The 24,450-nt window shown below is 36.0% G+C and overlaps 1 protein-coding gene across 1 annotated transcript; it reads right to left on the bottom strand.

The window, feature by feature from the left end:
- Positions 1-525: 525 nt before the first annotated feature.
- Positions 526-23,697, bottom strand: LOC117992963 (hemicentin-2-like). The gene is made up of 25 exons (XM_034980693.2): positions 23,424-23,697; positions 22,185-22,414; positions 21,092-21,214; positions 20,543-20,635; positions 18,917-19,045; positions 17,950-18,121; positions 16,022-16,206; positions 15,013-15,091; positions 14,526-14,695; positions 13,399-13,564; positions 12,333-12,581; positions 12,006-12,081; positions 11,620-11,831; positions 10,923-11,103; positions 10,615-10,709; positions 9,908-10,061; positions 8,941-9,062; positions 8,600-8,746; positions 7,837-7,974; positions 6,832-6,947; positions 6,161-6,391; positions 5,248-5,398; positions 3,848-4,542; positions 3,469-3,645; positions 526-949 (listed from the first exon to the last, which is right to left on the bottom strand). Exons 1-25 carry the CDS (start codon positions 23,653-23,655, stop codon positions 689-691), a joined length of 4,584 nt encoding a protein of 1,527 aa, XP_034836584.1. The 5' UTR covers positions 23,656-23,697; the 3' UTR covers positions 526-688.
- Between the last annotated feature and the right edge of the window lie 753 nt (positions 23,698-24,450).

The following is a 24,450-nucleotide window of genomic DNA, read 5'->3' as shown; positions in this document are numbered from 1 at the left end:
TTTATTTTTATTATTCATGTACCAAAAATTGTAGTTACAAAGTAATAATAAATTAAGTTACATCGGAAATGCTTATCTCTAAACAGAGATTTCTTCCAGCTTCCCATTCAAGGTTGTGAGTAAGGCGTATCAAGAAGTGGAATAGGTCTACGGTACTAGAATCTAATAAACTACATAAATATCTTATAATAAATACCCAAATCAACTTATATACAATAATAATACTTATCATAAATAATTATATACATAATATATGAAAAATATAAATACATATAATATATAAAATACTCTATATTAATGATAGGTAATACTGCTTCACTCTGTATCCTTCTTGTAGTGAGATGAAAATTTTGTTTCCCACAGCTGCAATGTTATGTTCGTCTCATGCCATTGAATTCCTCGCTACGCTCAGGATTCAATTTTAATAACACAGTCTTATCAGTTTACAGTACCTTTATGGAGTCACCTCGGTATCCAATAAAATATCATTTTTTTAAATAAAATTTATTACGTCTAAAACTGGGAATAGAAAATCTTTATTTAAGCACAGAATATATAGATTGAACTTTACAAATCATTACAATAAATCTTATGAATAAAAATAACGAAATCTTAAAATTGACTTCTGCTTTAAATTTTGTAGCGATAATTTCCTTTAATTTAAAAAAATAAATCTAGATTTGAATTCTCAAATTATTAAAACTTTCGAGCTTAATTCACGGATTTTAAATATTGTGTCTTTGTAACCAAACGCTGTCTCGAAGTCTTTAATTTTGCAGCAAAAAGTGAATCCCTTCTTGACGTCCCGCCACTCTGTACTTTTCATCCATTCTATTTGGTGACAAATGTCTTTGCAAAGCATGAAGGAAAAGGCTTGATGTAGAGTGATATCAGGAATGTTGATCTGAATAATAGCGACGGCATTGGCTTCGTAATGATCTACTATTACCTGAAATAAAGCATATAAGAAACATTTAATAGCGAACTATATAGTTACTTACATACTTCCATATTAATATTACAAATTTCTATTGCGATTGATAAGCAACGTTGACCCAAGTCCGTAACTGGATGTGTGACCAACTTAGGAGGTCCAAAGAAGACCGATCATCTCCCATACATCGGTCCTTTCGGTAGGAAAGGCATTCCGAACCAGTGGTAGATGCATCCGACTATTCGTAAGTACTTTTAAAAGTTTATACGAATAAAAAAGATTTTTATTTATTTATTTTTATTTATTTATCGTTGGGCCCAGAAAATGAGGAACCGTTACAAGTTCCGAATTAGTGAGATTTGTTAGATAAAAATATCTCCTTTAGAACGCTTTAGTTTCAGTTTGGGTGACAATTGCATAATCAAAATACATGGGCTCAAATCCATGATTAGGTTGTGTTTGATAATGTGTTATTTGAACAATATTTTTGCAATTATCAATCAAATGATAATAATTAGACGACTAGTGAACTGTTTAGATGGGTTTCCTTAAAGTACGTAAAATAATCCAACACAAAATAAAACAACATCCTACTGTACACTATTCCACTATACAATTACAGTAATAAGTTCGACAAAAACACAGACATTTCCGTTAATATTTTTCTATATTTAGCAACTGTAAATTCAAATAACTTTTTGTGATTTTGGTTTAACATAAAATAACAAGACTGGGCCCAAAACTGGGCAGTTTCCTTTGGCCTTTTCATTTTCTTCAAGCCTCGACAAACACGTAAAGCCGTCAGGGTCACGATTATTATCACTATCATCTGATAACGATCAATAACCGCCAAAATTTCGTAGTCTCACCACAAAAACCCAAAAAAAGTATAATCAACATTAAACACATGCGTTTGTATGGTCTAAATGTATTAATGGTCAATCATATTTGTTTCTCTTTAAGTACGATTATGGAGTATATATTAGTCTATTTTATTTTATTAGTATATTGGTATTATACATATTATTTAATACATGTATTAGTGATTTATGTATTAGTATGTATCAGTTATTTGAATGTATGTTTATTAGTATATTACACACCACCTGCAATCTAATTTTCCTTATACTTTCCAATCTTCAAGGTTGCCTGGTAGAGATCGCTAATTAGCGATAAGGCCGCCTTTTGTATCTTCCTTCTGTCTGTGTTTTTTATTCTTTAATGTAATCCTTCTTGTGGTTGTGCAAATAAAGTGTATTTATTATTATTATTATTAAATAAATAAATAATCTTTTATTTCAGACCAGAAGAGTCCATATTTAAATTTAAATTTACAACTATATATTTACTAGAGTTAGTGTGTTAGTAAAAATATTTCTTATTATCTTATCTATTAATAGTTATGTTAGTAATGTACTAACATAAAACGGGCTTGAGTTTCTTGCTGGTTCTTCACGGTAGGAAAGGCATTCCGAACCAGTGGTAGATGCATTTCAGAAGAAAGAAAGAAAGAAAGAAAGAAAAGACGTTTATTAATACAAATTATGCCACACATCACAACTTAAAGCTAAGAGCTGGTTGTTCCGGCGCTTCTTCCACCTGAGAACAAGCAAAAGAAGCGCCGGAACAAACTGTTATATTGTGTGGCACAACCCGAAAAAAGGGTCCCAGCTCAGCATTATGCTGTATGCCTTGTTGCACAAGGACATACAGCGCTGATTTTCAGCTGGTACCCTGAACCGGGTGACGCCACGGATTATAAACTAATGATAACTAAACTAATGATAACTAATAAAACACACGGAAACATAAAAAATTAATAAAATAAAAAATCACTAACTAACAACTATACTTATTAATGACTATACTAACACAGACTGTAAGACTAGTTATTACTAAAACAAAGACACACATACATAATTATATTATAGGTATATAAATATTATCTTAATATAAATGTTAACACCAGGTTAAGTTTGTGTATAATATATAAAACACAGCTATATATACATACATATACACATATATAAATATATACACATATTTATATATACATGTATTTCACGATTCGAAAGTACTTTTTTATATATGACATTTTGTAAAGGGCTTTTACATAATCTATGTTTTGTGGTAAGCCAGTAAGTAGGTACGAGTCGAAATTTCGTTCTCTTAGTCGAGTTGTATGCGCAAGGATGGAAACCCACCTCTTTATCATCCCAAGAAAACTCCAACCATTATAATTAACTAGATGATGCCCGCAACTTCGTCCGCTTGGATTTAGGTTTGTAAAAATCCCGTGGGAACTCTTGATTTTATGGGATAAAAATGTAGCGTATGTTCGTTCCCGTGATGTAAGCTAACTCAGTACAAAATTTCAGCAAAATCAGTTTATCTGTTGGGCCGTGAAAAGCTAGCAGACAAACAGACAGACAGACGGAGAGACATGCAGACACACTTTCGCATTTATAATATTAGTATGTAAGGAAATATCATGACCCTCAGTAATGAGGAATACAATGCAGTGAGAGAGGTACCTTCCAAGTATAGCGCGGCACTGGTTGTTGCCTATTGAATCTGTCGACCAAATGTACAGTATTTTCTTTCGGCTGTGCTGGAAGCTTCATCAAATGCGAAGAACCTGTGTACACTTCTAGTGGATGACCTAACGCCTTCACCAGACTTCTTACTCTTTCTTCTACTTCGTCCCAATTCTGTAAGTTCACCAATATTATCTTCGCGCTTTATTATTGATCATAGCTTGTTACACCTAATTCAACTACAATATTGGGGCCTTCAAAAGAAAAGCAAAATTTTATGTCTTTAGAGTCAGTGGCTTAGACTGTGCTTTGATATATAAGTCAGTCAGTCAGTCAGGACTTTTATATATAAAGATACTATCCAAAATGTACCTACCTCTGTGCCGCATGTACCCCATTTCGGTATAACATTTAAATAATTGTAGGTTGCAACTTGCTGATATCCTGGAACCACGTCTCTAGGGTTCACCAACTGTCTTTTAGCAAAGCAGCATCTGTTATCTGTGCTCAAACGTTTTCCAGTTAAAGATAAAGTGCTGTTGCGTTGTCGCAAACAATTGTACATGTCTTCGAATTGAAATGGTAAATGTTTACTTCTAACAAATTCTATTTTCTCATTCGGGATAGTGTCTTCAATTATTGGATACATGTCGAACTTAGTATACAGTGGCAGTTTGCTGTGTTTATTGATACAGACATCGTAGATACCTACAAACTCAAATCCTATATCGTACCCAATGTTCAATAATTCGGTACTACCAGGACCGCAGCGAACTCCAGTACTCTTCGTTAAAGGCACGATTTTATCGTTACATCTTATATTTGCAAAATCCACATTTATTCCATTTATGTTCAGTATTGAGTTATCAACGCATGTACCGTTGAGATGATCTCCGAATTTGATGCCATCAATATTAATGAAACTGTTCGGACAAAACATAAGTATGCTATGTTTAGCTGGGATCTTAAGCAGGCCATCGGCACTTCGAAGGGCTGGCAGATTAATATCTTCGGATGATAATAATAAAGGCTGTTTCATTTCAAAATTTCTATCAATGTTTAATGTGCACTCTGAAAAATAAAATAAAAATTCTTGAAGAATCGTAAAATGTTGTCGTTTAGTAACACGTATGATAAGATAATGTTCAAAAACTAAATTCATACTCTAATAATATATTGTATTAGGTATATAAAACGGGTACAGGCGATACTCTAATAAGGCCAGTTACCAGGCATTAAACATTTTATTTTAATACAGATATGAAAACTTATCAAACTCGATGCATTTACCTCAAATTTATTTTATTTCTTGAAGTATTTTTATATTTTTTGTTAAATCTAACATCATGTTCTATTTATTGTGTACGTACTTTAAATATATAATAGCATATGCGTGGACTACACCAATTTCAAACCCCTATTTCACCTCCTTAGGGGTTGAATTTTCAAAATTCTTTCTTAGCGGATGCCTACGTCATAATAGCTATCTGCATGCCAAATTTCAGCCCGATCCGTCCAGTAATTTGAGCTGTGCGTTAATAGATCAGTCAGTCAGGCTCACCAGTTACAATCACCGTTTCCTTTTATATAATTAGATGACGGCTCTAACGACGTACATTAAGACAAAGCCTCATTTATCTAAATCTAATAACTTTTGAGATGTGATGAACCAATGAATACTCTGACAATGGATAAATGCATGTAAACGTACGTAGGTAAACAGCTAAATATACGTTGACTTAGGGAAAGCTCCCTAAGTCGTTTTAAAATACAAACCATTTGCAACAATAATATTGAAAGTTCGACTTATATTTCCGAATTCATTGCGAACTCTGCAAGTGTACTGTCCAATGTCACTATTTTCCATAAACAAAACATGAATCATAGATGTTTCTTCAATGAGTTGATTATTTTTCCACCATTGTATCTAAAACATATTGAAATATTATTTTAAATTTTTTATAATGTAAAAATGATGTATTATAAAGAGTTAAAGTTAGTAAGTTTGTCGGGGGTAGTATCTGGAACTTCTGAATCGATTTTGAAAATTTTTTCACCAGGAGAAAGCTACATTATTCCTGAGTGACATAGGATAAATATTTTTATTTCAATAAAATTAGAGATCCCTACGAAAATTGTAATAAACTACCCATGCGAAGCTGGGGTGGGTCGCTGGTTTATTTTAATTTTCTAGATCTTAAGAAAAAGGAGATTCGATAAAGTTCGATACCATAGAAAGAATTTCGAAATAAGTACCCCGTTTTAGTCTACACTAACATGCTACAGGTAGGTACTTAGTTTCTCAAAAACGATATAGCTATGAAGTGTCGTAATAATGTTTACCTAATTTCTAAGCTTATATCATGTCATCCCCGAATTTCTACGAGAATTCCCTGAACTACTTAATCAAATCATTCATTCCCTGAATTAATAACATCAATCAAATCGAAAAACACGAAGTGAAGCTCAGTTAGGTTATTCTGGCTCAATAGTGCCCAGATGTCAATATACACACAGACAGTAGACAGCAAGGGTAAGTGTAAGCAAAACCGACAATTATTATCAATTTTTAGTCCTCTAGATATGATGGATTTGAAGAAAAAGTTCCTTTTTTGATTCATTTAGTTATAGGGCTTTTAGATTTATACTTAGGTTTAAATATTTGAGTTGCTTTACAACTTTGACATACCTTAGGTTTTGGTGCTCCACGAGCATCGCATGACAAAGCAGTGACAGAATCCGCAATGAAATCAATATTGGTTTCTTCATCGGAAATAAACTTTGGCTTGAAACCAACAATGACGTGGTAATGAGATGAATGGGAGACTTTGAAATTGCTCACTCGGCAACTGTATGTACCAGAGTCAGCCATTTGTACATTATTTAGAGCTAAATCGCCGTTTTTAATGAATCTTCCATCCTGAAATGAGTTTGAGTTATTAATAAAATTTTGCTTTGGTAATCCAAAAAAACAATTAAATTACCTTTGACCTTTGACCTTGAGATTTTTTAGGGTTTCGTACCTCAAAAGGAAAAAAGGGAAATCTTTACGTATATTTTACAGCATAAAATAAAATCTACGCTTTAACTATCATAGTTTCTTTGATATTAACATACCTCTACAAACAAAGCTAGTTTTGCGGTTCGTTAATTGTAATTCTTACTCTAAATAAATATTTAAAACGGTAAACGGTGTAGTATGAAACGCTCGGTGCGCGAGTCTGACTCACACTTGGCCGATTTTTTTTGAACTTCTGAAGCAATAAGCTTCTTTCAAGAAAACGAGATCTAAACGTGTGTAAATTTGATATGGAACAGATATTCTAGCAGCGTTGGGTTAATTTAGATTATGTCTAGTACCTTAAACCAGCGTATCAAGTCACTTTTCTTATGAGACATTCCACAGTCAATTCTAAATGACTGTCCTTTTTCTAGAATTAGCATTGTACCATTATTACCGTCTGAAGTTGGAGAATCTGTAAAATTATGTGATAAATAGGTAGGTATCTACATAATTAAAAACTGTTAAATATATTATTTAACAGTTTACACTAGGTTAAGGCCAGTTTTATGTACACTAATAAAACTGGCCTTAACCTAGGAGCCTCTAACCAGCATTGATACCAATAAAAATTACGGAATGTTATATAAATAACTAAAGGCATATTATGAAAATAAAAGAATAAGAATTTTTATAAATCATTATAATTATATAAAATACTAAAAAAAATATATTATTTATGCTTTTAGATTTAAAAAAAACTTAAATCTAAATTAAAAGTAAAATAAAACAACATTAAATTAAAACTAAAATAAATTAAGGATTGCAGACTCTCCAAAAATATTAGGCACGATTGCCGTACTATAAAAAATATTAAAAAAAAAAACAATTTAATACCTACTTAATAAAAATGCAAGAATAACGAATTTTAGTGTCACACGCGATAGTGTATTATAGCGAAAAGTTGTGGAGATTATGTTTATCTATTTATTTAAAAACATTCAAACTTTTAAGATAAACAGTTTTTATAAACCACAACATTAATGGTGCAATAAAGTATATACATACATCAATGCATAATACCTAATCGAAAGATCGTTTGTCCTCTCACGCACGATTTATTTCTGAAGTTAATTTGAACACCACCCAATTCAGCTTCAAAATTGAGAAATTGTAACTTGAAGTACACTGTTTTGTCAAGGTAACTTAATATATATAGTTAGATCGGAAGTAATTGAAAATCCCGATGCAATATTTGCAAACAAATATACGACAGCGATGCTTTATATAAAGCTGATTGACAAAAAGCCTTAAAATAAAACACAGCTGTTAATCATAAAGATGAGTGCTAATTCTTAACTCACCGAGAACAATAACTTTATAGTCTTCGAAACTTGACCCCAGTGGGTTTTCCGCTTTACATATATAGTCACCTGCATCATCCTCGTCTATATTTTTTATAATTAGCGTACCATCTTCTTCAACGTCGTACCATTCAGTTCCTGAAATTAATAGAGTTAGAATAACATTTTTTTTTAATTTAGTAATTTTTTTTAATGTGGAATATTTTTAATTATTAATAGTATATACTAAAAAACTTAATTCTAAATTAAAAGTAAAATAAAACAACGTTAAATTAAAACTAAAATAAATTAAATTAAATCGAAAACATCAATTACTTTTCTGTTTCATTCAAAATGAATTTGAAAAAAACAAAGTCTTTATCAGCGAATGGGTCAAATTATAGAATGCACGATGAAGACAGGGTCATCTTCGGTTGGCCGAAGGCCAAGCGGGGGTACGGGCTTCGAGGCCTCTTTTTCTGACATAATAATAATATGCTATGGAGTGAGAGAGAACCACGAATCGAAAGTTTCTCGAATAAAAACTGCTGCTTTTGAAATGTGTATAATTTATTTTTATTTTTATAAAAAATATTAGCCATGCTAATCACGACTAGTATTCCCTTTTTCAATCCAAACAAGCGTAAAGCTTCTGCTAGGAGTAAGTACGACAATAGTGCAACGGTGGGGTTTGAACCGCCGACCTTTCGGAATTCAGTCCGTTCTTCAACCGTTGTGCTATTATTTAGTAGAATAGTAGTTGATTCTATTAAGTAGAACTTACCGGTAACTACATTTAATCCATTTCCAAATGTCCACGTAACTGTTGGTTTCGGATGACCGTCTACTATGCACGGGAGCCTTAAAACTAAATCCCCTTTAACAGCCTCGATAGTTTTGTCTCGTAACGTGTTAAATATGGTTGGAGGAGCTGTGAATAAAAATGGTCTTATTTTCTATATTATAAAACACAAAAAATGGTCCTAACTGTGTCTGTTATAGACTTTGAAACCTTAAGTTAAATAAAAACACCGACTTCAATAACCCTAAATGAAGTGATCGTATAAGGGTTCCTTTTTCCTTTTGAGGTACGGAACCCTAAAAAGGAAATGTGATAAAACTTACCTTTCACATTAACTTCATAAGTGATATTAGATAAGCTCTTAGCATTGCTTGCCACGCACGTATATAAACCTTCGTCAGTTAATTGCACTCGGTCGATCACAATGGAATTTGTGATATCTTTTCTGAAATTATTTTTTTATAATAATTAGTGTTAACTGTTTGAATATTTGAAAAGAGCAACCGCCGAGTTTCTTGCTGGTTCTTGGTAGGAACATTGAACAATTATGTACTAACGTACTAGGAACGGCATTCGGAGGCAGAGGTAAATTTTTTGACGATTCAAAAGCACTTGTAAAATAGAGAGATTTGAATAAAAATCTCTATTCTACTGTAGTCTAGTAGGTAGTACCTGCATAATATTTTAAATAATCATCATCAATACATCGATGTTTAAACCTTATTAGTAAAATGTTTTTAAATTCTAAGCGATTAAAACGCCGATTGCTAGGTACCTAAGTACTTAATTTTACATTGCATATATATTTATTGAAAAAAGGCAAGAATAGATGATAATAAATAGGATAAACTGACTGTCTAAAGAAACTTGATTTTGTAGTAGATTTTCGGGACGGGTTTGATACTAAAATTCGAATGAACACCTGAAAGGGTATAGCTACACTTTCGGCATCGGGCGAGTCAGCAGAGACCACGTCAGTGCCAACATGTGCATTTCTTCGCTGCCATTGATGCAGACGCATTGAGCATTCGCATTAATTTATAAAACAATGCGGTTGGGGAAAAATAAGCGTGGACGTAGATGAATCAGTGCGGCACCAGCAAAGAGTCTCCAGAGCGGTCGGCAGAACAGTTAACTGGGTTGGGTGAGTTTAGGCCATAAGTTATTAAACGTAGTCTATAATAGTACAGTTTAACCACGGCAACCATACCCAACGCAGCTGCTGATATCAAAATCAGTAAGTCAGCGGAAAAGCTGCAAAGCTTCAACATTTGGTAGGTAGGTAGGTACCTTAAAGATTTTGGTGCAATTTTGGAATCCTTGCTGAAGAACATCCATTTTATATTTGGTTTTGGAAAACCATCAGCTTGACAGGGAAGTGCCAGTAAATCCCCCACTTTCAGTTCTATAAGACTTTGTTTCGGCGACTCTATATTCACAGGAACTAAAAAAAAGAAATCTTTAAGATCGGGTTGTGAAAAACTACACTTCATTATTTACTGAGTTCTGGGTACTTGTTTAAAAATTTCATGTTTCTGGAGTTATACAGTGTGTTTTTTTTTTAACTGGGACAGTACGGGGTAGTATGGGGAAATCCAAAACCATAGCAGATACAGGGAAACTGTCTTAGGAACCTGTAGGTCTTTTTTTGTGAAAACAACTTCTGCCGTCCCAATTTTCTTTCTTTCGATACAATGAAATAATCCTTACATGAAATTGAGTCGATCGGCATAAAAAAATTTTTAGTCAATTCCATTGATTTTTATGGATGACTCGCGCTTGACCAAAAAATGGAGTATGCAAAAATTGTTTTCACAAAAAAGACCTAAAGGTTCCTAAGACCGTTTCCTGTATCTCCTATGGTTTAGGATTTCGCCATACTGTCCCATATCATTTTAAAAAAACACTTCGTACAAGGTCTACTCGTTCTACAATAGTTGTTGACTATCCACAATCTCTTTTTTCTCATTTTGTATACGAAAACGTGTTCAACTTACCAAACACATCTAGGTGTACGTCTTTGCGTGATTTTCCTAATGGGTTTGATGCTTCACATGTATATACACCCCTGTCGTCGACTGAACTTCTAAAACTAATAATGAATATTATTAAGTATATTAAGAAGCAGTCCATTTTATTTTTTCAACGATTTAATATAGGTATACAAATATATGTATAAGTCGAATAGCAATTGCACCTTCTCACTAAAGCAGCTTAGGGGTTTGATCAAATCACTGACTTTCTTCAGGGAAATAGTAAATCTGTCATCATTCCTACCGTAAAAATTGAGTAATGAGAAGTTTACCTTAAGGTGTTATCCTTGTAAATTTTATAATTATTTGTAACATTTATTTCCAGTCCATCAATAAGCCATCTAACGGTTGGAGTAGGCACACCGTCAACATAACAAGGGATTTGTATTAATTCGCCTGCCCTCATTGATGCTTTATATAGGTATGCATCATTAATTTCTACAGTTGGTGGATCTAAAAATATCATATCAATAGTTAACTCACTTATTTAAGTATGAATCAACATAAAAACTGTTTGGGGCTGATATTTCAATCGCTAAGTATTCTAATGATGTCGCGCATAACCTCACCAGTGCGCGATCGAAAGACGAAACCAGAGGAGAATGTATAATCAGGCAGCTCTGGTCTTATCTCAATGCTCGTGCGAATTTGTAAATGTACATTGAGGACTCAAGATCGTCGCACCCAAAAGATATTGGTGACCAATCACTAACGCAAGCGATATTGCTCAGTCTAGAAAGTCGCAATTTTTCCTGCCTATGGGTCTGTCATCGGATACTCTTTGGAGAGTGTGCTTAGGAACTTCACAACCGTTCCTGATACAAAGTCCGTGTTTTTTGCCACGTTAAGACTTGACTGCCTTCCGGGTAAGAGTGAATAGGCATTTTCTAGGCAAGCGTACTCGAACCTAAACGTCATCATTGTTTTCCATCCTATCTTGCATTTAAAACAATAACCAAATCGACGTACATTCAACGAATAAATCCATTTCTCGGGAGTCTTCTCCAAAATCATTGTAGGCTGTGCATTTATAAGCCCCAGCAACTTTTGGGTCAACTTTGTCGATATTATAGCTACTTTCCGTGCTACTGACTTCTGCTATTTGCATTATTTCAAAATTACCCGTATAGTCTTTATCAAATGACCAATAGAATTCCGGTTCTGGTTTGCCACTTATAACTCTAAAAATACAAAAACACAGTTAAATAATATGTTCAATTAAAATGAAAAATAATAATCAAAACACTTTGATCATTTCTTCTATCGCCAATTTATAATTTGCAGTATAACTACAGACTTTTAACATTTCACTTGAAAATATCCTTCGAAGTAAGCTAAGTATGGTTTTTTTTTACCTGCATGATAATTCTGCACTAGAGCCTTTTTCGACTCGGTACTCACTAGCCATGTTTGAGTCAATTTTGGGAGGTTCTGTAAAATAAATTGTTTTGGTGCTTTATATAATTTTGTATTCAGTTCTATTTCTTTACAACAATAGAGACAATGCTTTACAAAACTACTAAATCTCTTTCTAAACGTCGATTTTAATTATTTTCTGGTGCGTACTGTACTAATCAGTGTTTTGTGGAATTCCATGGAACGAGGAATCAGCGTGGAGCTCATTATACCTTGTAATTACTATTGCACTTCATGTCTGTCTATGCCTTGAACAAAAAAATTACCTGCCCCCGATAAAAATATTTCAAAATCAAATCGTTTTGCATTGAAACCATTCGATGCTTCAACAGTATAACTTCCTGTCATTGCTGGTTGCATATCCTTGATTGTTAATGTACTGTTGTCTTCAGAAATACTAAAATATTCATTGTTTCTTAATACGTCATCATCTTTAAGCCAAACAATAGTAGCGGGCGGCAATGACTCTATCTTCAGTTTCAGTTGTGCTGTTGTTCTATATTCTATAGTTGCGTCTATGAAAGAAACATTTTTTGTACAGTACACGCCCGAAAGTGATGAACATCGGCCTTTAGAATGACATTTCAGCTTTGTAGAGAGTTGTCTCTGTCACTCATACCCATATTATGACGTTTTGCCGGTCTCAACGACCGAGACAGTGCTCTACAAATCTGCTATCTCCTTCTGAAGATCGATGTTCATCACTTTTGGCCGCGTACCTTACAATATTATAGTCATGATATACGTAGCTTATAGAGAGAGAGCCAGCGCGTGCCAGACCTTCGTTATTTTATAAAAGCTGAAAGTTTCTCTACGTATTGTCCCCAACCTTGCCTGGGAGGAACGTTTGTTTGGATGTTTGTTTGGATCATGGTGGCTTTGAAAGATAACAGATAATAAAGGTGTAAAAAATCTTACATCAAAGTATAAAGTATTTTTTTTTCTTCGGAATAGTATTAGAAATCACGTCATGCAATATTTCAGCATTTATGAGGCACTGGGTGGGCGTACACCGCCGCATTGCATTGCGTGCATTACTGGTGCACCATAAAAGGAAGGTTTTATATTGAATAATTACATATTATGAATCTAAAATTATTATTGTAAATATGGATGTAATTTCTGATACTAAAGATTATTATAAGTACTATTATTATTATCACCAGACGCTTGGTGTCGTGGCAAATCCCTACCAGACACCCTTAAACTTTTAAACTAAAAGTGTGACCAATACGTAGATAAACTTTCAGCTTTTATAAAATCACAAAAGTTTGGCACGCGCTGGCTCTTAGTCCATTAAGTAAATCTTGATTTGAACTTAATGCAACTTACCAGTCGGATATTCAAGTACATTGAAGAAAGTTTTGATTTCAATATTAACAGAAGCTCTATCCTGTCCCATAGTGTTATTTGCTAAACAAGTTTGTGTACTATTTTCTTCTACATTGCGTAAGTAAAGAATACTTATGTATTCATATGGAAGATCAACTGCAATAGGCTTAAATAAAGAGTTTATAGTTTTTAAAAAGTTGTGCAAAATTGCGAAGCTGGAGTGACAATGGGTGGAGTACATTACTCGCACAGTCTCCGCGCTAACTCAGTGCAGAATAGTGCGGGTGAACTCTCGACCTATCGCCTACCATATAATAGAAAATGTCGATCAATGATCCAGTGAGAGTGAACTGAAAAGATGAAAGAGTGTGCTCAGGATTCACACACACAACATTGTTCCCTCTTCACCGTTTTACCATAGAGCAGCGAGAAACCGCGTTTTTTTCTCAACGTTTATGATACGTTATGTTTCCTAACGCCACGTATTAGGTACCTACCTGAAAACCTTAAAAACAAGAGTGAATAGGCATCTTGTAAGCAAGCACTCTCCTCCTAGCTCCAACCTAGACATCATTGCTTTTTAAAGCATGATTGTCGTCAAGCGTAAGTCTATCACGCAATAAAAAAAAACGGCCAAGTGCGAGTCAGGCTCGCGCAATGAGGGTTCCATACTACAGTCGTATTTTTTCGACATTTTGCAGGATAATTCAAAACTATGATACATAAAAATAAATAAAAATCTGTTTTAGATTGCACAGGTGAAGACCTTTCATAATATGATACCACACTTGATATAGTTACTTACTTCGAAAATTGAAAATACTAATAATTATTGGATCATGACCACAATTTAATTTTTTTTGTGTGATCTAACCCTAAATTCACGGTTTTCAGATTTTTCCCCAAATGTCAGCTATAAGATCTACCTACCTGCCAAATTTCATGATTCTAGGTCAACGGGAAGTACCCTGTAGGTTTCTTGACAGACAGACAGATAGACAGACAACAAAGTGATCCTATAAGGGTTCCGTTTTTCCTTTTGAGGTACGGAACCCTAAAACCCCGTGACATTTTTTGATGGGTTTTTGGTTTCTTACTAGCCATTAGGTATAGGTACATAATATTACCGTTAAAGGTAAGTATATGCCTTTTTCGTCCAGCCAATATATTACGTCTGGCGCAGGATATGCCATCACTTTACAATGTATAGTCAAAGGCTTTTTATATTCTGCATTTATTGTCTTCGCTTCTCCTAAAATAGTGACTTTAGGTGCCAAGTTTTTTACTGTTTCTGTTACTGCAACAAAAAAAAAATGAAAACGTCACTACCCATATTATAAATGCGAAAGTGTGTTTGTTGGTTTGTCCTTCAATCACGTCGCAACAGAGCAACGGATCGACGTGATTTTTTGCATGGATATAGTCAAAGACCAGGAGAGTAACATAGGCTACTTTTTATCCCGGAAAATCAAAGAGTTCCCTCGGGATTTTACAAATTTAAATCCACACGGAGGAAGTCGCGGGCACCAGTAGTAATAATTTATTATTAACCGGTTTTATTTGAAAAAATCTTTTCTACATTAGGTACACTTTTAGAATTCATAGATTATTTACCCAGATTAGGTTTTTGATATTCCACAGTTGTTGGTGATATCCTGGTGATCTTTTCATTTGAGGGTGTGTAACCATGTACCTGTAATTTAAAAGTATATATAAATTGGAGTTGTTTGGTGTTAGATAAGTAGGTAGGTACTTACTGATACGTCTTGTTAAAAATCGTGGGTTAGCTAAGTATTCGTTTTTTTTTAAAAAAAAGAATATTAGCCATGTTAAATGACTAATATTCCCCTTTCCTCTCCAACTAAGCGTCAGGCTTGTGCTAGGAGTAGGTACGACAATAGTGCAACGGGCGGGGTTTGAACCGTCGACCTTTCGGTTTTCACCCTTTACCCGTTGAGCTATTGAGGCGAGTTAAGAGTCTGATTTTTTATGGGTTCCGTAGGTACCTCAAAAGGAAAAACTGCATTGTCTGTCTGTCTATCTGTATGTCGTGTCTGTCAAGACAAGGAGAATCAAAACCTATAGGGGAGGTACTTCCCGTTGACCTAGAATCATGAAAGGCAGGCAAACCTAATCACAAAAAAAATTAAAAAGAGCTCGTCGAAATAAAATGGTTTTTTAAAATCACATCGTAGATGGCGCTACATTTGTTACTGCATGCATTTGTGATCGGACCGCGGGCAATAATTTACAAAATACATAGTTAGCCGAAAGTAATGTACATCGACCTTTAGAAAAAGATAGCAGAGATAGAGCGTTGTCCCTGTCGTTGAGACCGACAAAACGTCATATAAGTATGAGTGACAGCGAAAACTCTCTACAAAGCCGATATGACATTCTAAATGCCTCATACCTATGCCTCATACTGTAAGCTGTGACCAAAACAAACGAACATTTTTGAGTTTTTCTTCGTGTCTATAGGTCGGAATTCATACACTCGAAATATTATGTTGTTCATAATTATGTACGGAACCCTAAAAAAGCGAGGCCTGACTCGCAATTAGCCGATTTTTTATACTTCCCAGAAGTATCGTGCGTTTTTATGGAAAATTAAAAATCTTACCACTATTTTAAATGAATCTGTAGGTGGGTCCATAACCTGGGTAATGTAGAATTGTTGGTCATCGTTCACCATTTCCAAAGGTAGCTCATAAATGATACGGTCGTTTTCATCTCTTATCTCAACCGTTTTTAATAAAACATCCCTTTTATTGTTGTCTAATTGAATTGATAAAACAGATAGCTCATCTAAAAAGGAATATTTTTTTAAATCCACACTATTCTTAATAATCCATACTAATATTATAAATGCGAAAGTGTGTCTGTCTGTCTGCTAGCTTTTCACGGCTCAACCGTTCAACCGATTTTGACGAAATTTGGTACAGAGGTAGCTTGCAACCCGGGGAAGGTCATAGGCTACTTTTTATCCCGGAAATTTTTAGAGTTCCCACAGGATCTATAAAAAACTAAATCCACGCGTACGAAGTCGCGGGCATCAGCTAGTTATTAAATAAACACATTATTAATAAAGTATATCTGCCTGTTTGTCTGCTAGCTTTTGACAGATATTCTGATCAAAAGTAGAGGTTTTCTTAGGATAATAATGCAAGGGGTTCCGAGATCTTTCCACATAGATACACTACTAAGAGTTATTCGAATCTTAGGCGAAGCTGAAGAGGCACATAGTTCTAAAATCCAATAGACGTTAGGGTTCTAAGGTGCTAGAATGGCGACCTCGCACCTCGCACGTCGCACCGGAAAGCGCAGCGTAAAAAGACCCCCACTATGTGGATAGACGATATTAAACGAGGCGCAGGGAGCCGTTGAATTCAGGTGGCGCAAGACCGTCATCTTCTAGGTAAACGCGTCCCATCTTAGGCCACATCATCACTTCCCATCAGGTGTGATTGTGGTCAAGCGTATACCTATAATGAATACAAATAAAAAAAACCGTGGCGTGTGGAAGTTCCTACAAGTGACCTAAGTCCAACTGAGGACGTCTATCAGTTGACAATAATGATGATGATGATCCGGCGCTAGCGATAATTACTGAAACCGTGGACTTGTCGTTGAGGCACGGAGGAAAGGAAAATGACAAAGAACTTCCTAAGTCAATAACCATAGGTACTACTGGGTACTACACTCCTTACGATCAATCGACCAATAGGCGTGATAACAATTAACAAGGTATAGTCCTCGACAGGTTGAGATGGCAATCGGCGTATGAGGCGGGAGGACGCCCCGCTTACCCGCACCGCGTTAGCGCGGGGACTGTGTCGGTGTGCGAGGCGTTCGCACCCCGATTGCCATCTCGCTCTGTCACGTACTTACCTAACAAGTAATTTTTAACCGACTTCAAAAAAAGGAGGAGGTTCTCAATTCGTTTATGTATGTTCCCCGATTACTCGAAAACGCCTGGACCGATTTTGAAAATTCTTTTTTTGTTTGAAAGGGTTTACTTCAAAGTTGGTCCCATTTCAATTTGGTGAAGATCTGATGAACATCTTCGAAGATAGATACTGGAACTCCTCAACGGATAAGAGTAAATTGCTCGCGATCAGTGTAATAGCTTAGTAAACAATAGATTTTTAACCAGGCATAGCATAATTCCATGGGGCCACTAAAAATTGTGAAATAATTTTTTTTACAAAAAAAATAAAAACCGACTTCGTTACACAAACACTAAAAATTGAAAAATAATTTAATTTATTACCGAATATATTATGTATACAAGAGTTAATATAGTTCCATAATAATATTTTTTGGGGTCGGTGCCAATGAGGTGCCATTGTGGAGTCCCATAAAAATATGAAGTCTAGACGATTCGCGCAGCTAAAGCTAATTGGCACCGGCACCAAAAAGTATTATTATGGAACTATATTAACTCTTGTATACATAATATATTCGGTAATAAATTAAATTATTTTTCAATTTTTAGTGTTTGTGTAACGAAGTCGGTTTTTATTTTTTTGTAAAAAAATTTATACTAACCTGGCATAGGCTTGGTAGAGGTCTCGTTAATAGTCGATGGTATAAACGGAGAAAAGCCATGTCGGAATGTCACTGCTGTGGATCCAGTTATAACCACTGAGGTCGGCTTGCTGCTGGCATCACTATTCATGATGATCGTGTAGACGCCAGGGTTTGTCTTCAGTTTGCCAATCTAAAAAGAAAAAGGAGTAGTAAAGGAGATTGCCCATTTTCTTAGGAGCTTTAGGCCCCCCCTAATATAATTGTTATGTCATCATGGTTTTAATTTTATTTTGTAGACAAATAATTACCTTTTTATATTCTGCAAACGATTTCCATTTATTCACCCTGGTTATAAAGAAATCTTATTTTTTATGTTGCCGATATTGAAGTTATATTTAATTAATACTTCTTCAAAATAAATGGATGTTTACGATTTTAACTGTAATTGTTGATATTTTCAATAATAGAGTGAAAGAAAAGTCGTAACTAAACATATTAAAATCGTAAAAAAATAGCACATTTTTAAAAATTAGTTTAAGTTTTGACCCGGCGCGCCACAAAGGAGGGCCCGTTCACAGGCGATCTCCTTTGATTCACTTACACATCTGTAAAGAGCTACTACAGAGTTTCTTGCTAGTTCTCCAATCATCTAGTCTAAATATACTATAAAAAGGTGACTGAATGACTGACTGACTGATCTATCAACGCACAGCTTAAACTACTGGACGGATCGGGCTGAAATTTGGCATGCAGATAGCTATTATGACGTAGACATCAGCTAACAAAGGATTTTTGAAAATTTAACGCCTAAGAGGGCGGAAACAGGGGTTTGAAATTTGTGTAGTCCACGTGGACGAAGTCGCCAGCATAATATTTTTATCCCGGAAAATCAAAGAGTTCCCACGGGATTTTTGAAAAACCTAATTCCTCGCGGACGAAGTCGCGGGCATCAGCTAGTACCTAATATTATAAAACAAACACTTACAGATGTGGTAGCCGTGGCGGTAATTTTTTCGACTGCCACCTCAGCGTTATCAGGTCCCAATATACGGAACTCTGGATTAGCAGCCGATACAGAAACCATCACGTCCCATATTTTACTGTCTACTGAAAACTATACGAGAGGAAAGATTTTTTAAAAAAACCGGCCAAATGCGAGTCAGGCTCGCGCACCGAGGGTTCCATAGTACAGTCATATTTTTACGACATTTTGCACGATAAATCAAAAACTATGATTCATAAAAATCTGTTTTAGAGGTGAAGGCGAAGGTGAAGGCACAGGTGAAGCCCTTTCATATGATACCCCACTTGATATTAATTATTAGTTCAAGACCACAAATTTTTTTGTGTGATGTGACCACAAATTCACGGTTTTCAGATTTTTCCCTTAAAGCCAGCTATAAGACCTACCTACCTACCAAATTTCATGATTCTAGGTCAACGGGAAGTACCCTGTAGGTTTCTTGACTGTGGTACTATAATGATATTAAACCACAATAAATATTATTATAAACTTTTTTTTTTTTTTTTTTGAACTTTTTTTTTTTTTTTTTTTTTTTTTAATACAATAAAACTTAAAGCTAGCCTTATCTAATTACTATATAAATCATGACCGCGTGGAATGGTGCCAAGAATACTGGCTGCATTTCCGCGCTGGACAGCCAGGCTGATCCGCTGCGCAAAAAATGAGCCAGCCCTTCTGTCACCAGTTGAGGCTATTAATCGCGGTGAAATGTCTCGTAAAAAATTTTTAGCACTAAGACTCCATGGCCCCAGGGTCTCCACGGCAAACGGCACAAAAATGTAACTCTCTATAAGAGAGGCATACTTGCGCCGCTTGCCGTTTTCAGCTGTTTCTGCTGCGGCTCCCGGTCTTGATGCTGTCTTCCTGATATGACACGGGGCCAATGTGTCAACGCAAGTTGCGTCCCACATTAGCGCCCGTCCCCGTTCCCAGGGAACCAGCGTCAATCCATCAGGTCTCTTGCCATCATCCCGACTAATCCCTGCCGGCTCAATGAGCGCAGGAATATTAAGGTGGCAAGAGCTCTTTTAATTGTATCGTTAAGAGAGCCATGCCTAAACAGCCTACCGGAGCTCCTTTGGCAAGAGAGTCCGTGGATTCCAAATTTATCAACCTCTTTTCCACACGGACATCTGTGCTGATGGCACAGCACACACTATTATAAACTGTATTTTTATGTCACTGATATCGTGCTATTAATATGTGTGATTCAAAATCATGGCGTTTTTGCGCTAAAACTAACTAGGTAGTAATAGTACGCGACAGTTTGAAATGGGGAAGGGACGCCCCGATTGCCATCTCGACCTGTCGCGTACGATACATACTTAATATTTTCGCATATAACCTTTTTTTTATATCATGCACAGTGTATGCAAATATTTATGCATACCATAGTAATTTAAAACAATGTCAGTAAATAATAGTAATTAAAAACCAAAATTCCATAAAATTGTATTATGATCTAATAGAATGACAAATTCAGACATACTGTATTAATTACAATAATAAGTAAGATAAATTAAAAAATATACTTATAGACAAAAACAATTTAGGTAAGTAGGTATACAGCTGATGGAAAAAACTTACCGTCATATTTTTACTCGCAACACCACTTCGAAAGGTTTTTTTGTCCAGTGTGGTCTTCTTATGTTTTATCGTTTCTATAATGTAATCAATAACCTAAAAGAGGAAAAAGATGTTTGTTAGCTCAAGCATTCTGTATGCTTTCATAGTCACCATCATCAATCGATAACCGTCCACTGTTGGACATAAGTAGGTCTCTTGTAGGGACTTCCACACGCCACGGTCTTGCGCCGCCTGAATCCACCCCACCAGTTGAGCTATGTCGGTTACTCTATAGTTCTCCTACAGATTTCCTCTCTGATCTGATTTGATTTGATCTCGTTCTCGTAGAGAAACTCCGAGCATAGCTCTCTATATTCGCCCGCTGAGTGACTCTAAGCTTTCTTATGAGGCCAAATGTCATCACTAGCAACATATACTTTGTAAATAGGTACATAAACACAAGAGCATGATAATGCAGATTTCAAGGTGCAAAAGAACCTGATCCAGGTGCAAAAGAATATTAGAAAAACCAACACTAAGATAAAAAGAAGAACCATATAGATTTTTCACCTTTTTTACATCATCACGTTCTATGTTGAAGACCTGTCCCGAAGTAGCCTCTGACAGTTTTTCAAATACAAGATAGTCTGGCGTTGTAGTATCACCACATAAACCTGTCAGCAGAAAGGTTACCTATAAAACAATAAACACAGTTAAACTAAGTTAAGACGTCCGCCTCGTAATCGGAGGTTTGATCCCGGGCATGCTGACATATAATCTGATTTTCAACAACTTTTCACACTTGCTAAGAGTGCAGCAATTTTGATGCCTCTTAATCGGAGGTCGGGGCTAATCCTTGGCAAGCACCTCTAACTTTCATATCTATGCGCGTTTTTAAGCATTTAAATATATCACCTTGCTTTAACGGTGAAGGAAAACATCGTGAGGAAACCTGCATGCTTGAGAGTTCTATACATAATGTTCTCAAAAGTGTGTGAAGTCTGCCAATCCGCACTATGGCCAAACCCCTTCTCATTCTGCGAGGGCATCCGTGCTCTGTAGTGAACCGGTGATGGGCACTGTCTTGGAGTACAGTTACATACTGCACCCGTCCGTCTAGACGTGCTCGTTGCCCGTGCACGGACGCCACACGGTGAAGCATAAGCTGCTTCATATAAAATGTTCGAGATGTCTTGAATCCGTTCCTCGTCCCCGCCTCGTACTTGGGACGGCTCGTTCCCACCACGTGTTGGCATAAATCATCCCTAAATCAGTGCCAAGCGCACCCTTCGTCAATACTATCATTCCTCTTTCCAACGATGAATTGATCTCTATCCTGTTGGTTCGTTGTCTCATTACGCTTGACGATTAACACTTGTGATTGCACGTTGTGATCATCATTGAAATATGATTCACTCAGCGTCATTGTAGGATGACGTTGTGCTAGTCATGATGGACTAGCGGTGGTGCTGCAGCTTTAATAACCACGGATTTCCCTAGTAGAAAATGTCGGCCAGCAAAACGCATTGCCGGGTCCTCTTTTGCTGCAAATGTTCATGGGCGGTATCATTTAACCCGCGCGTCTAATCGTTTGCTTGCTATTTATATGTACCTATACTAAAAAAGGTAAACAAGAAACTACCTAGTAAAAGAAACCTAGTACCTGGGTTGATTTTTTCTGACTTAGACTTTTGACCCGCTCAAACTTGTTATAGTCCTTAGCAGATGCGTCCGTAAAAACGTAGAGAAGAGAATTTGGTTTGCTATTTTCAAGAGCTAGTTCAATTCCGGACATCGCTAACTCCGGGCAGTCGCCCCCGCCATGGATTTGAATGTTTTGTACTTCTCTTTTGTATGCATATTTGTCTCTGGTAACCATCCTTAACTGAGTACCTGGTGAGTTTTATTATAATCTTGAATAGAAGCAGGCGGTACTTTGCGGAAGTCCATGACAACCGAAACAAGGAACCATAAGGCCGGCTCCACACGTTGACCCAACAGTGGCCCCAACGTTGGTCGATATTTTCGTGAGGCGTCCACGTGTTGGCTATAATACTAGTTCTGTCCCGTCAGTGCCAACGTGAAGATGTCCGATACAGAAATCTAAATTGCTCTAAGCAGTAAGCACTTTTACAGGACTAAGTGCATATGATTTCTATTTGTTTAATGAAACAAAACGGGAATTACACATCAAAGAAGATGGTGGACGTACCCACTTGATTTGTATTGCACAAGACTGACGTTGGCGGATTTTTATGGACTTCACGCGAAGACGAAGTCTGAATCACTGTGATCCAGCGTTCTTATCTCCACAGCGGAGCAAATTAAAAAAAAAAAAAAGCGCCAATATTCGGGCTGTGTGGCATAACAGGTAGATAGGTAATGTAGAAGAGTTTCCAGCTCAGCATAATGCTGCAGTTTATCTTATGCAAACATTAATAGTTGACTGCCTACTGCTTAGGTAGCGGGACATTCGCAGAAATTAGATACCTTTCATTCTGTGTAAACAGTAAACACTATGCTACTATTCGTATCATATAAAAGAGTCATTTTTGGAATAGAAAGCTCACTTAAATTGATATAAGTAATCTGATCCTAGAAACAATCCAGTGTTGGAAATTGGAATAGAAGACCATGTGCTTATTATGAGATTTTACATCTTATCAACGTTGATAGAATTCAAACATCGAAAAAATGGATCGTCAAAGTCTGATTTTAAAGCTCAAGTTCTTCCATATATCTACAACCAGCGCGCAAGGGAAACTTTGTGAAATTAATTCAAGGTCCTTTATAGTTATTTCTACTCTAACGTGATTGTTTCGCTCTTACTAAGCATACTGTTATAAGTACCTACTGTTCTATTTCTATAATGCTAAATTGGAATACTGTAAACTAAACTCACCTGGATCATTAAATGTGACTAAAACAAAATCGTCAATCGCCGATCCATTAGATGAAAGAACAGCGTCGAAAACTTCATATGTCCTTTGCTTAACTCCGTCAATTTCCTCCGCCATCGAACCAGTATCATCGATAACAAATACGAGGCTGCTTTTTACTACACAATCCACAAAATACGATTGTAAATATAAGTAGAAATGTAATAAAATAAAAATCTCCTTATAGAACATCATTGTGAATAATAAGACGGCCCGACGCGAAATGGTACATTTTTGAATGCGTCGGCAATTGGGTTAAGTAACTATACTATATACAGCGTGTTTGATAAATCATATAACATGACAAAAATAATATGAGGTATATATAGTAGGTACGGCAGTGGCATGCAGGTCATAGAGGCATAAAAGCACTGCTTACCCAAGTTGAAATAATATGGCTCAATGGTCATTTTTCATCATGACAGCCTCTAAATAGGTAACCTAACTGACTAATGCCTACCCTAGCTTGGAACGCTATGCACGCCACTGAGGTACGGCTAGTGCCATAGATTCCTTCGTTGTCTCTGCTTGACAAAAGTTCAAACCATAGATATAGAAATGTATACCTATGGAGATTCCGAGATTCCGGAATAGAATATAATGCTGTGTAGGCCGGGTGCCATTTTGTGAGATGGGTCTTAATAATACTTCACAGGCGCGCATTCCCTAATGAGCAGCCATTTTATGAGATTACTAACTTATGCTCGCGAATCATCCGCGTGGACTACACAAATTTCAAACCCCTATTTCAGCCCCTTGGAGATTGAAATTTCAAAAATACTTTCTTAACGGATGCCTACGTCATAATAGCTATATCTGCATGCCAAATTTCAGCCCGATCCATCCAGTGGTTTGATCTATGCGTTGATAGATCAGTCAGTCAGTCAGTCACCTTTTCCTTTTATATATTTAGAAGATTTTCATGAGATTCTTTTCTGTAGTTATGCACTCTATTTTCGTAGGTATGGCGCTTCCATGTGTTCATAATAT

The sequence above is a fragment of the Maniola hyperantus genome, chromosome 22, assembly GCF_902806685.2.
Source record: "Maniola hyperantus chromosome 22, iAphHyp1.2, whole genome shotgun sequence".
In the NCBI taxonomy this organism is placed as follows: Eukaryota; Metazoa; Arthropoda; class Insecta; order Lepidoptera; family Nymphalidae; genus Maniola; species Maniola hyperantus.
The sequence above is the reverse complement of the archived record's forward strand: the minus strand, read 5'-3'. Positions and strand labels throughout refer to the sequence as shown.

Excerpts from the sequence above, each read along its gene's own strand:
- LOC117992963 (XM_034980693.2), bottom strand. The coding sequence starts at position 23,655 with ATGATGTTCTATAAGGAGATTTTTATTTTATTACATTTCTACTTATAT. Across the intron at positions 12,582-13,398 it reads TGTACTTGAATATCCGACTG|ACGCAACTATAGAATATAGA; the intron begins GTAAGTTGCATT and ends TTTCTTTCATAG. Across the intron at positions 7,975-8,599 it reads TGGATTAAATGTAGTTACCG|GAACTGAATGGTACGACGTT; the intron begins GTAAGTTCTACT and ends TATTAATTTCAG.